General features: G+C 56.1%; 4 protein-coding genes across 4 annotated transcripts; 1 reads left to right on the top strand and 3 right to left on the bottom strand.

Moving 5' to 3' along the window:
• Nucleotides 1-51: 51 nt before the first annotated feature.
• On the bottom strand, nucleotides 52-969 carry ColSpa_01149 (uncharacterized protein; the record flags this gene model as incomplete). Its single annotated transcript, XM_049267361.1, has 2 exons — nucleotides 52-659; nucleotides 891-969. The coding sequence occupies 2 exons, from the start codon at nucleotides 967-969 to the stop codon at nucleotides 52-54; spliced, it is 687 nt and encodes a 228-aa protein (XP_049123318.1).
• A 686-nt stretch (nucleotides 970-1,655) lies between these two features.
• ColSpa_01148 (uncharacterized protein) lies at nucleotides 1,656-2,972 on the bottom strand (the record flags this gene model as incomplete). The annotated part of the gene is made up of 1 exon (XM_049267360.1): nucleotides 1,656-2,972. The coding sequence occupies one exon, from the start codon at nucleotides 2,970-2,972 to the stop codon at nucleotides 1,656-1,658; it is 1,317 nt and encodes a 438-aa protein (XP_049123317.1).
• Nucleotides 2,973-5,509: 2,537 nt separating this feature from the next.
• On the top strand, nucleotides 5,510-6,727 carry ColSpa_01147 (zinc-type alcohol dehydrogenase-like protein; the record flags this gene model as incomplete). Its single annotated transcript, XM_049267359.1, has 1 exon — nucleotides 5,510-6,727. One exon carries the CDS (start codon nucleotides 5,510-5,512, stop codon nucleotides 6,725-6,727), a length of 1,218 nt encoding a protein of 405 aa, XP_049123316.1.
• Nucleotides 6,728-7,008: 281 nt separating this feature from the next.
• Nucleotides 7,009-7,707, bottom strand: ColSpa_01146 (ADIPOR-like receptor; the record flags this gene model as incomplete). Its single annotated transcript, XM_049267358.1, has 3 exons — nucleotides 7,009-7,089; nucleotides 7,166-7,243; nucleotides 7,324-7,707. 3 exons carry the CDS (start codon nucleotides 7,705-7,707, stop codon nucleotides 7,009-7,011), a joined length of 543 nt encoding a protein of 180 aa, XP_049123315.1.
• Nucleotides 7,708-13,310: the final 5,603 nt, after the last annotated feature.

Below are 13,310 nucleotides of genomic sequence, written 5' to 3'. Positions count from 1 at the left end.
GTTGTGTCAGTACAGTCTCTTGATTGGTAAGATTGCCAACACGCAGCGGCGTCACCCCGCCATGGAGCACATCTCGGGCTCGGAACAAGAGGGGCGTAATGGAGACGTTGAAGCAACAGAGACACGGGGCCACAAACCTCCAAACTCATTCTTGCCCTCGTCCTTCTTTCCTCCTCGGACCTGGACGAACTCGAGCCCCCACTCGGCGCAGAGCTCCTCCCACTCCTCCGCATCGCCGTCGCCGACGCCGATACCGAGCCCGACGCCGTCCCACCCCCAGCCGCCGAGGCCTTCACGGACGACCCTGCCGACCTCGGTAATGAGCGCGCGGGTGTCGTCTGCCGAGGGCGGTGGTGCAGGTGCCGCAGGTGCCGCCGTTGTCGTCGTCGGGGTCACCGACGAAGCATCAGGAACGGGCGCTGTCGCGCTGGACGATGACGATGCCAAGGGCAGCGCGAAGACGACGGCCAAGCCGCCGAGCACAGTGAGGACCTCCTTGGCCTCGGGCGAGAGGAACGACGCGGACCATTCCGTGGGCGACGAGATGAGGTCCAGCCAGATGGGCACGTCGGCGGTGTAGTAGCTCGTCTTGAGGGAGAGGAGGTGCGTTGTGCCGGCGAGGGTTGTCGATGCGGGTTCCGGGTGGTAGCCCGTCAGGTCTGCATTTCACGTCAGATGCTGTTCTTTCACGCCGTTTCTACCATGAGTGCCGTTTTGAACTGCCCTCCTTCCGTGCTGCTGGCTTTGCGTCGGGAGGCGCATCGAGCTCGTGATGCCCTCCCTCACTCTCACTCAGTCTTCTCACTCGAGCATCATGGCGGGGCAGAAGCGTCCCGCATGAGGGATCGGCCCCGATAAGATAAGGGAAACGCGACGGAGGACCGAGTTACCTTTGATGACTCTGCTCAGGTGCTGCGTCGAGTCGACGAGCGAGACCGCCAGGACCCGGCGCGGGTTCTTGACCTCCATTCTCTCTTGTCTCTCGCTGTTTTCGCCGATGAGCAATGTGCAACTCGGAGGCGTTTAACGGGGTGCGACGACACCAAAAGGTAGCTTGGGTGAGGTGGGAGAGGAAATGGCGGGGCACGGAGGGGGTTCGCGGACGCAGGGTCCAGGCGGGAACGGATTACCTAAACGATCGGACCGGGAGCTTAGGTCACTTTGCCCGAGCGTACAGCAGAGCTCCCTTGCCATGGCGTGGGACGTGGGACGGAAGCTTCGGCTGCTACACAGATGGGATGGCCTTTTCTCCCTCTTTTAGCCTGTACGAAAACCTCACACGCTCCAAAAACAAGACAGCTGCTCGCTGTCTTGGTTGTCTTTCTTCACAATAAACTGGGTCTTGTGTGGTTTGTATATCAAGTTATGCTTTTTGTAAGTATCCTTGACCCTCGCTATTATGCCAAACAGTGGTATTCCAAGCCAAACGATGGAGAGAACCGAAACAGGAAAAAGATATTCGTAATGCGTCAATCTGGGAATCGTTCCGAGGCGATGCAAGTGGGCGAGTAAAGAGGAAAAAAACACCCGCGATCCTGGCCATGAGGAGAAACAAGCAGCAAGCAAAAGCACGACCAAACCATCCTAAATGAAGGAGACACATGACAAAAGGACTCCAAAGTCAAAGACTTGTCCGAGAATACAACAAATCAGGCTCAGCAATCACCTCCCCATCCAAAGTGCCGGTTGACGACGTTCATCGCACTAACGCCGGCCCTCACGAGGCCCCTCGTCGTCTCCCCATCGATACCCGCGAGGACCTCCTCGAAGCTGGTGTCCTGCCTTCCCTCGGCGTCTCTCAGGTCGCGCTGGTCCAGCTCGCCCTGCCGCCTCTCAAGAACGGCCTTGGAGATGGCCCGCCCCCACATGTTGAACCAGTCGAGCTCCGAGAGGGTAACGTACTCGCGCCCCGTGACCCTGCCCGTCTGCGGGTCTCTCCGCCGGCGGGAAAAGGGCCACTCGGCCTCGACGACCTCGAAGCGCTTGGTGCGGAAGAAGAGGTACGGCCAGGCAAAGACCCAGAGGAAGGTCAGGTAGAACAGCCAGCGGACCCAGGTCGTCGAGCGCCAGCGGTTCACACGGCACGTGTTGTAGACGTCGACGCGGGCGTCCTGAACGGGGAACGAGACGTCAATGTGGCCTCGGTAGTGGGTCGCGCGGACGAGGTCCTCGAGGCTGCCCTTGAGCTTCTCGTCGTCGTCGAAGCCCGTCACGGTCCGAAGCAGCGTAAAGGTCTTGAGCCCCGCGTGGGACGCGCAGTAGCGGTGGCACCACTCCCGCAGGGTGGGCTGCCTGCTCCCGTCGGCCCCGATGCTGTCGGACGACGAAGACGAGCCGCCGAAGCCCGGAGCGCGGGTGGGAAAGACGGTGCCGCGGCGGACCTTTTGGAAGTTGTCGGCGGTGCGCAGCTCGCGCCAGGAGCGGCGGGCGGCGATGTCGCGGTAGAGGAAGGGTGTGAGGTCGAGGCGAACGTCAAAGTCGACGACCGTCTTCGTCTCGGTCTTGTCGTCGCGCTTGCGGACGCTCTCACTGTGGGTGCCGCGGATGCGGACGTGCGGTCGGGGTGGGAGCTCGGCGAGGGCAGTGATGTGGGATTCGAGGTAGGTCGGGTCGGTGTCGAGGCGGCGAGAGGTGTGGATCTCGGCGCCGGTGACGGGATCCTTGCGGAAGAGGAGCGGGGAGGGGCCGGCTTCGTCTGCGAGAAGGGCGGTTGTGGTTGTCGTAACAGGGTGTCCTTTGGTGCCAGAGGATTGGTTTTGAGGTTCGTCCGTGTAGGACGGCGGAAGGTCGTGTGCTGCCGAGGAGGAGGCGGCGGCGGCGACGTCATCAAAGTAGGGGTCGTTTGTGTGGAGGGAGTAGGCGTCGGGGGGTTGGTCGAGGCGGAGAGCTGGAGGGTTGACCGAGGATTCGTCCTTCTTCGAGTCGGGCTCGAAGGGCGAGAGATCCGGGGAGAAGGCGCCTGGCATCGACATTTTGCGTGGCGATGTTTTGTATTGGGTGCGGAGGAAGAGAAGGGCAGGTGGACGACGGCCTCGGGTGAGGTGGTGCAGACGAGGACGGCAAGGGTCCTTGGTGATGCAGTGTAGGATTGAAGATGGAGATGGAGATAGCGATATAGCGTAAAGTCAGTGAGCGAACTTCCAGCAACCACAACAAATCACACAAGATAACGAGAGACGATGGCGAGGAGAGAGGATGGAGGTGAGGTGAAGGAGGCGGGAAGGGAATAGCAACGCGGTGTGATGCCGCAGGCAGAAAGGGAAGTTTCTCCTCTCTTGTCTCTGTCTATTGTTATTTTGGCTTTGGAGACAAGGTTCCAGGCCCTGGAATCTGCATCCCAAGGGTCCTTGGCTTTTGGCCACCCCCCTCTGCTCTGGCCACAACCCATTCCTGGAGGACTTTTGGATGGAGGAGAAGCGACGGCGGGATGCCCGCCCGGCGCATGATGCAGCCAGTCACAGCCCGTCGTCGGACTGTGGTAGGTCCTCTCCTATAGGCAGAATCCCCACCGCCAGCGAGGCTGCCTATTCGGGCTCATTGAGTCGGGGCACACACGGCGCAGCACCAACCGAATCCCGTAGCTAGCTCCCTCTCTCTCTCTCTCTCCCTAGTGTAAATTGGGCCGCGCCCCCCCCCCCCCCCCCCCCCCTGGTGTCAGCCACCCAATGAGGGAGAGGGTTTGGCCACTCAGCTAAGAGGAGACGGCCATTGGGGGAATTAGGGTTCTTCATCTCCACCTTTTCCCTTTTTCTTCCTTCTCTTCCCACGGTGCGGTGCCACGCCACCTGCCACCGCGCCTCAGTGACTCGTCACGGTTTTGGTGTGTCGTCCCACCGTTGAGACGTCGCTCGTGCCACCAGCTCAATGCGATGAACCCGGCTCTCGGTGGAGGGTCAGACTTGTCAGATGCACCCCAAGAGTCTCTTGTTGCCGCAAGTTCGGATACAGTCGCCTTGTTTAGGAGATGGGCGACGAGGCAACATCCCTGAACTGCTGTGCCGACTTGTTGACTTTGGTACACTTTGCGTGCGTGGAACCGACAACTTTGTGTTGCTGACTTGCCTCCGACACCCGCAACGTGCGAGACCGAGCCCTGTGTTGGTATGCTTCAAAAGTCCAAAATGCCGTTCTTGGTTTTGGCCAACGCTTCGTCGTCCCAGGATTGTTCCGGGACTGATACAGACCCTGGGTCTCGCTTCAGACGACAGCTTTCGGCTTCCTCTAGCCTGCATGGAAGCCAGCTAGCGGTCAAACTTCCGTCATTGTACCTACACAACCCCATCGGCGCCACGTGCAACTCAATTCGCCTGAATAGATGAAAGACTCTGTCGCCGCAAAGTAGTTTAGCACGAGGCACATCTCAAGTCCCATCACTGTGCCTTGCGAGCTTGCAACTTCAACCTCGTCAGGCTCGCCGGAATCCGACACAACTCAAAATCGGAAGCAGTCATGTGAGGGGCACCTCCTTCAGACCCCATTCAGGCATTCCGGAATGTTTGTGTCTTTCTCGCGATTCAACACCAAGTTTGAAATAGCAAGATCCTGCTCTGGTCTTACGGAGAACCGTACACATAACGAACCGAATCCAAATTCGCAACTCACCATGCCCCTTTGCTATACACTCAAGCTGGCGAATCCTTCGCTTCTGTCCGTCCCATACTTGTTGCCTTGACTTGAGCTCACTTACACGAAAACCATTCACACAAATAGGCATTGGGTGAGAACATTGTCAATCCTTTGTCCATTCGTTCATGAAGGATCGACCTCACGACAACAGCGCTGGGATCCGGGCATGTAAGACGGCTCAAAAATGTTCCCACAATCGCAAGGTTAAAATTCACGCAGTGCCAGGAGGCCACAGGACTCGACCACGCGCGTTTCCCCCAGCATGGAGGTGCGGCAGGGCAAGACAGGAAATGCGAGTTGGTGAGATACCGCGGGGTAAGCAGAGGCGCTTGTCAGCTTGATCGAGCAAGACATGCAGGACGACGATTCTTCAGCCGTTCAGATTGGGAGCGCTAAGTGCCAAGAGCTGAACCCCCTCCGCGACATCCCGTTCCACGCACGCAGTCGAGAATAAGTGCCAAGGAACCCGAAAAGAACAGATGGACCTGTTCGCATCGTTAGGCTGTTGAGCGCCGTTGGCGTTGGCGTTGGCGTTGGCGGAGCTGCAAGCCATTACTTTCATCGGGTGGTCATGCCGTTATGCTTGGGCGTTATGCTGTATCCACCAACACGGATCAAAACGGGTCCCTCACCACGATAGATAGTTATGGTGTCGCCAGGCAAGCAGCTTTATAAGACCGCTCGATGCACTTGGATATTGTGTTACAATCCGGTCTCCAGTATCAACCATCGAGTAAATCTTACATTCGACATTCGCATCAAGTGCACTACTTCACAAAAACCCCGCGCGGCTCCCTTTCCATATCATCCTACGATACCACCACGAACGCTTCTATCATAAACAACACTTTCCTCCCCATATTAGAATCTATCCCCAACAGCCATGGCAACCTCCCGTGCCTGGACCTTCACAGCCCGCGGCAGCCCGCGCTCCGTCCTCTCGCTTACCCCGCGGCCGGCGCCCACCCTCCCGCCGGCGCCCTCCCTCCTCGCCAAAGCGAAGCCCGTACCCAACGCAGAAGACGGCAACGAGTGGCTCCTCGTCAAAGTCGCCTATGCGGCTCTGAATCCCGGCGGCCATTTCTACGTCAGCATGATCCCCGGCTTCGCGCGCGCAAAGACGGCCGTTCCGGAGATGGATCTGAGCGGGACCGTCACGGACGTGTGGGGCCCCGGGTCCGAGCCTGGCTCGGCACCGCGCCCCAACGAGCCGGCGACAACGTCCCGAACAACCAAGGGTGCACCCTCCACGGTCGCTGCAGCGACGAAGCACAAGGGCAGGTTCGCCAAGGGCGACCGCGTCGCCGCCTTCATCCCCATCTCCTACGGCTGGCCGACCGGCACCGGCGCCCTCGCCCAACACGTCGTCCTCCCCGCACGCTACGCCGTGTCTGTTCCGCCGCACATCTCGCTCCGGGACGGGAGCAGCGTGCTGACAGCGGGTTGCACGGCCGCCATGACCCTGCGTCCGGCGGCACTCAAGAAGGGGGACAGGGTCCTCGTCAACGGGGCCAGCGGCGGCGTGGGGTCCCTGGCGATACAGATGGCTCGCGCCGCCGTCGGCCCCGAGGGGTACGTGGTTGGCGTGTGTTCGGGACGAAATCTGGACATGGTTCGGAAGTTGGGGGCGGACGAGGTTGTGGATTATACCGCGTCCTCGTCGCCTGTGTCTATCACTCTGAAGGAGAAGTTTGGTAGAGAGGGAAAGCAGTTCAATGCCATTGTGGATTGCATCGGCGTGCAGGACATCTACACGAACTGCGCCGGGTATCTTGTTCCCGATGGAGTCTATTCCGCAGTGGGGATCAAGCCGGTGACTCAATCGTGGGGCGGGTTCATGAAGGCGGTCTGGCAAATGCAGAAGAACGCTCTTTGGCCCCTTTCGACATGGTTGGGCGGCACCGGTCGGCGGTGGGCGGCGACGGCCATGATGGACCCCGGCAAGGAGTTGATGGAGGAAGTTGTGGGCATGCTGTCAGATGGAAGGATCAAGGCCGTTGTTGGGAGGGAAGTTGATTTTGAGGAAGTTGCGGATGGCTATGATATTATTGGGAGCGGAAGGGCGAGAGGAAAGGTTGTCGTCAAGGTTGACGATGAGTAGGTGTTTCTTTAACTTACGATGGTATGTGTGGACTGTAAAACTATAGACTATGGCTACTCTAATTATCTTTCTTTGGCACGGTGGCTGGCAAAAGGCATTTGCAACAACTTGTTTCTCATCGTCTGGCGTGTGCGGTCGAAAACTCTCTATGGGTATATAAGGTTGAGCTGCCTCCCCTCTGGTTATTGACATTACAATGCATAAAACTTGTAGCACTACCCCCTCAGGCTCTTTGCATGTTAGAATATCCATGAAGCGGTGGTAAGAGGTTAAGTTGAGCCTCAACACTCTAGACCCCGGCCATGTCTATAGTCGAAGGCAAAAACAACCGCCTTGGCGTACGCGAGAGCTGCAGCCAACACCTACGATCCGTCAGCAAACTGTATCTGCTTCACATAAGCTATCTAAAATCTCTCCATCTCAGACAATTCAGCTTACCATTACGTGCATGATTTGATGGCTCGCCCCTAGCAAGTCAAACGTCTTCGGGAACCATCGCTCGGGAAACTGATCAACCTGTTAGCAAACACGGAGAATTTTCTGTCCGCGACAGACACCAAGTCACAACGTCGCAATGTACACAGAAAGCAACTCACCTTGGCCCAGTACACCGAAACAGCAATGAGGTTACACCCAGCCGTCGCCAAAACCCACCCGCCACCAACCCTCTCCCAAACCTCTCCGACGCCCTCGACAACTGCCCCGTGTCCAATAGGCAACACAAATGCCCCAAGACCGAAGGCCCCAAAAAGCGCCGCGCGGTGGTGACCCAGGTCCACGGCTCCGAGGTCTGGCCTCGCCGTCGCTGCGGCGCAGAGGGCGGCGAGCAAGCCCGTCAGCGAGATGTATGCGTCGCGGGTGTAGGGGCTGCACGGGAAGACGTAGTGTACGAGGGGAAAGACGGAGGACCACATCAGCGCGAGGACTCCGTGAAAGTCGGCTTTGATGCCAGAGAGGTAGACAGCTTCGCTGTGTGACATGAGGGTGTGGAAGCTTGGTGCAGGTTAGCTTGTACTCTCCTTGAACTTTGAGGGTCGAGTAGGCCACTCTTAAGAAATCTCAAGGCTCGTCATAGCAAAGAAAGAGAAGAGAAAAGATCATCTTAGCGAGAAAGAAATAATCTACTTACGCGGTCGAGAGGACGAAGCAGATGGTTACGCCAAGAGCGTAGACGCTGCACACGACCACGTCTGCAGTCGTGGCGATGCCCCATCTGGGTGGGATCCCGTCGCTGAAGACGTAGAACGGCAGTAAGACGAAGAGTGCCGCTCCAACTACATGAGAGTAAATGTTCACTAGTCGAAGCATTAGTCCTAGAGATATTGCAAGACGAAGGGGTCAACATGGCTTACTCGATTCGTTGTGGATATAAGTCCAACTGGCGAAACATTCAAGCACCGATTTGCATGCCTTCCTATAGATCAGGTTGGTCAACAGCATGAACCAACTATTCCTGCGTAGTTAACCTACCGATACCCGGTCCTGATGTGGTCACTCCCGCATCTGCTGTGAGTGAGCCTCCGCTCCTCCACACATTGACAAATCACTCACTGCTGCCACTCAGCTATGTTGTTTGTTAGAAAGCTTTGATCACACGTGTCACGGCGGAGGATGCTCACGAAGTTCCTCCCACGAAAGCAGGAAAGTCGTCTTTTCCACTTTTTCTTCAAGCTGCTCTACATTCCCCCGACCCCACAGCCGCCTCCTGGATGGATCGCTGTCGATGGCCGTTCTGAGCCTTCGCCTCAGAGCCGAAGTCGAGAGAATAGCGGCCATTATCTCTTGGTTATTTCTCTTATGTTTGGCGTATGTCGCCGAGACCCGTAACGAGTGACGGAAGGGCGGAAGCCAAACAGACCACCGTCCAACACCCTGAGCTGCACACTCTCGAAAATCACTTTCCGAGCCACCTCACCTGGCCGAGTTGAATCTGACTAGATCCAAAGACGGAAACAAAATGTAGAGAGCTGTAAGGCAACCTGAAAGTCGCAACAAACAAAACAGTGCCAAGACTCCCTGTTCTTCCCCTCTCATTAGGACAGAACGTGTGAAGGAACAACAAACACCGACTTTTGCCTCCCATGGGAAGAAGTTTCCGCACCAAGCCCTCTTGAACGGCATTGAACCCATTTCCTGCTCACCGCTGCACCCGCGAGAAGGAAATAAAAAAACCCACCCACCCGAAACCACGCGCCGGAAGCGCGCCGATCCGGTGCGTCCCGTGCATCGGACCATTGCTAATTGCGACGACGCTGATGCACGCCCTTGAATAGCGCATATACAACCCACCAGAACGCAGGAGCGATCCAATCTTTGAACTGGGACCGGGAACAAATGAGGAGGGACAGCTTCTTACGTGCGGACCAGGAAACGGTCGTTGCTGGTAACCGCAGGTTGATGCAGGGTAGGACCCTGGCGAAGAAACAACATTGTCTCCTGCTGCTAGACGGGCTTGTAGGAACTAACGGAAGCCGGCACGACGTGAGGTGGTTTTCGCTTATGGTCGCCAATGGTTTTCGTCGATCCGTCAAAACGTCAAAACCGAGGGGAAGTGGGAAGTCAGATATGCTTGCTTGCACCTCCCTCGATTAGATGAACGACGGCAACTTCAAAGAGAGGAGCTCGCCCGAAATGTGTGACCGAGTAGTGTCTGGTTGCAACCATTGACTGGTATGCCGATCAAACCTCCATATAGGCCTACTATCGTTTCTCTCTTGTACTGTTACCGTGTTCGCCAACCACGTGGACTATTTCTGGGAGCCAAGTCTTCTTCGCCAATGGTACGGGCATTGCTCTCTGATCATATGATAACAGGTGGATACAGCAAGACTACCATCTTTACCGGTGAGACAAGACTATAACGCAGCAAAAGAGAAACCAATCAGTTGGTATTATCAATACCTGGAACGAAGACGCAGCTGGCAGCAAGAGGTGCGCGAGACGAATCAAAGGGAAGCAAATACGTGCGCGAAGCCCGCCGATCAGTACCGGTGCCCAAACATCGACGCCTTAAGGGCAGATGACCGGTAGGATGTTTGTCAAGCATGTACGTAATAATGGAACTTTGTAAAACACAGTGGCCAGGCTTTTGGAACGCAGGACCTGTGCAGTTGAATGAAGAGTTGACTATCATGTGGCTTTCTTCTTCCTCTGGCTTATGAATATTTCGGTTGGCATGCATCACAGAAGAGATAACAAGCAAGGGCACCAGCTAGAAGACATCCGTTGGTCTGCCTTTTTTGAACAGCCAAGCTGGTTTCAGCCAATGAAGTGTTGTCATGCCAAGCGAGACGACAGCCGTTCGGTTTGCCCCATTGTCCCTATGCAGCGTGTCGAGAGATGTTTGTTTAAAAGCTTAGCTTCAATTCCTGGCCATCGCATAGTAAGGCCATTTCATATAGCTTGCCAAAAAAGAGTAGGTACAGATGATTGAGGCCCGGTGGACGAAAGTCCAAGTTTCAGTGAAGTCCGAGGTTGGTATAGAGTCCGAGTCCAGCAAATATGTCCTTTTCATGTGTCGATCTAGGTGGACTTCATCGCTCTCGGAACCATCCGATCACATTGACTAAAGGTTTCTAGTATTCTCGGCGCAACAGTGGACTAAATAAAGAGAGACAAGCGATGTCTCGCGGTCAAGTATGCCTCGTTATCAGAACGTTGCGCTTCTGGCCTCAATATCTTGTACACCACCAATCGCACTGCCCAGTGAATATTGAAAGCCAATACGAAAAGGGTTCACTTGAGCATCCGGCATTCTTCCACTACGTTCGAGCGTAAGGTAATTGCAGCAATCACAGTTGGTGGTGTGAATCGTCCACGACCCGAGCCCGCAGACGGCAGCTCTCCTGCCTTGGCTTGTTCGAAGTCGATGAGGAGCTCGTCAGACGGAAATGGCCCACTGCGTTCATATAGCTTTCCTGCCCGTCTGAAACTGTGTAGGCCGAGAGCCTTTACCCGCGGTCTTCTCGAGGGGGCACTAATGACCTTTGGATCCAAAGCAAGTGTTGCATTCCTTGTTGTACCGGCGTCTATGAACGTAGCGCCCTTTTGTCACTGCTAGATCGGTTCTAACCATGGCAGGTGGAAAACCCACGAGACAGCAAAACAACCCAGCGTTTTAATGGCGAATATTAGGGGAGGAAAAGTCGTGAACCTTCCAGCATCCTTCCACAGACTCGTGCGCTTTCTTGCTGGCTTTACATCCAGCATTGCCGCCAAACACCTCACATGCTTAACCGTGCTGACTTCCGACAGACGTTACATTGGCTTTAGCCACGACGTAGGTGCAAGGTCGGACAAAGGAGCATACATCTAAACCCAGGGTCCACGATCTATATAGGTACTCATCGATGGGATCTAGCAGTCCAATAGCCGACGCCTCCAGGAAGTGCCATCGGATCGAGACAACGCTCAACGGTAAGCATTTTCGGTTCGAGAGGCAGGCAGCCTTAGGTCCCTCCAGCTCAGGCTGGGGCCGGCCGACTCCAGCCCGATCGAGCATTTCCGAATCTTATCAAGTTGTTACTCAGTATTAGTGAGCAAACCCCGAGATCGCTCGCCTGACTCGCCGGCGGACCGTACCTGCGTGGTCCCCATTTTCACAGCGATTCAGGCGTTGTCCACTCTCTCGCATTACCAACTCCGGGTTTCTGGGATCGGAGGACTGGTAAGAGTACCTAGGCTCACGCGCAGGGTGCGCTCCACGCTCAATGTTTGATGTGAGCAGGGGGGCGTAATCAACTTGTCGGAGGAAGTGCAACCCCAAAACCTCGCGATCGTCCTCGCTTGGAGGGGTGGATATGGCTGTCGACCCGCAACACACGTTGCCCCCTCTTTCACAATGATCGTCGATTTGCACGTTATGTAGCAACGGCAGGCGAGGTTTTGCGCGATACAACCCTGTTGATCAGAGACCTCGCAGCTGAATCATCATTCTGCAGTCAAACCTGAAGAAGTGCTGGAGCACAAACCGGATGGCTGGGAAAAGTCCTTAGGGCGGTGGTCGACGGTACGCAAGCATCCTAGCCCGTGTCTCAGAAAAGTCACCTTGTGCGACGAGCTGCTATGGAATCGTCATGAGCGAGATTCCCATATGGGAGAGCACCGTGATCCGAAGGCGGCCCTGGCGGGCGTGGGCACTGGAACGGACCGTTCGTGCGATGGCAAAAGGCGAATTACCCCCAGTCGTCCATTTCCTTAGCGCAGAGTGCGAGTCAATATCCCCGTCTCTCCACGATTTGAAAGAATACGATGCCCCCAATGCTACCGCAGGCTGGGTAGTGCTGAGGCGGTTTGTGCTGATTGGCAGGGGTGCAATCCGTGGCAATGAAGACGAGACCGTTGAAAAATGTATAACACAATCGCATTCGTGGGTTTTGTTCGTGAGACATTACTGGCCCAAGAAGATGGTGGTCCTGCCTGCGGCGAGGCGGGTGCTGTATCCGGACGACGAGAACGGATTCATGTCCCTGAAGCAAGACATGCCCTAGAGTGAAGTAGGGTGTGTGTGCCTGCGCTGGCTTACCGCCAGCCAAACAGCTCCTCGGATCGCCAGCGCCATCGCATGCAAGAATGGCGGCCGCATGGGTGCAGCTGACAGGCGGAGTTGTAAGAGGAAGGAGAACGAGGCATTCGAGTATTCAGCTGAAGCTATTGGCTCATGCTGTAAGCCACGCAAAAACTCCGATGTTGGTCTGGAGCTTGGCGGTCTGGGAGAACTCAGAGCCGTGTTTGCATGCCGCCGTAAGCTGTGCCGTCGGCTGTCATGTCCAAAAGATGCCATGTTGGTGCTATGCCCGCGTCGCCATGCGATTGACAAATAAGCAAAGCGATTGGTCCAATGTGCTCAGTTGTGAGAGAAAAAAGAAAGCGAGCAGCTTTGAAGTGTGGGGAGTCTGATCCCACCATTCGAGGCGGATCAGGGGCAATGGCTTGGCCCTGCGCCAACCACCTGCGTAATGGCAGCCAATGATGTTTGGAGGCATCAAGCATACGTGACGATTGTGGGATCATCAAATCCTCACTGAGAATTGATGGCTGTGGCCGCAGGGAAGCCGCTTCTGACGGCCATGTGTGGGCCATCACGGCGAGATCGCCGGGCTGCGGCGGTGGACTTTATCCCGGGCCGGCCGCGAGTAAAGCTTCTGGTGGTTACGAAAGACTGCGCAGTGATAAGCCAGGACAATGAATGCTGATGGGCGAGGTGACAAAATTGCGGGCGGCTAACAGGACAAGGCCTAAGCGTTAATAAGAGCGAAGAGTTGAATGCTGATGACGATATCGTCTCCGATGGGGATGATTTGGTTGTTCCGACATCCCAGCGATAACGCACCCATTTTCAGCCCCGAATTGGGGTGCCTTGTCCGCTCCTTGAGTCCGTTGGGGGTCAACCCTGATCCTAGCCGGCTGTGCTCCTGCGTGCCTCCCGAGATTGGCGACATTGACCCAGGGGCACATACGTTAGGTGAGCCAGATGTTGCGTCTGTCCGGTCCGTCACAAATGATGTCTTGAGTAGAGGCATCCCGTTGTTACTCCGGCCGTTGACAAATTCCTATCAAAGAAACTGGGCAGTGGGGGATAATG

Source organism: Colletotrichum spaethianum, assembly GCF_022836535.1.
Source record: "Colletotrichum spaethianum MAFF 239500 DNA, contig02, whole genome shotgun sequence".
In the NCBI taxonomy this organism is placed as follows: domain Eukaryota; kingdom Fungi; phylum Ascomycota; class Sordariomycetes; order Glomerellales; family Glomerellaceae; genus Colletotrichum; species Colletotrichum spaethianum.
The sequence above is the reverse complement of the archived record's forward strand: the minus strand, read 5'-3'. Positions and strand labels throughout refer to the sequence as shown.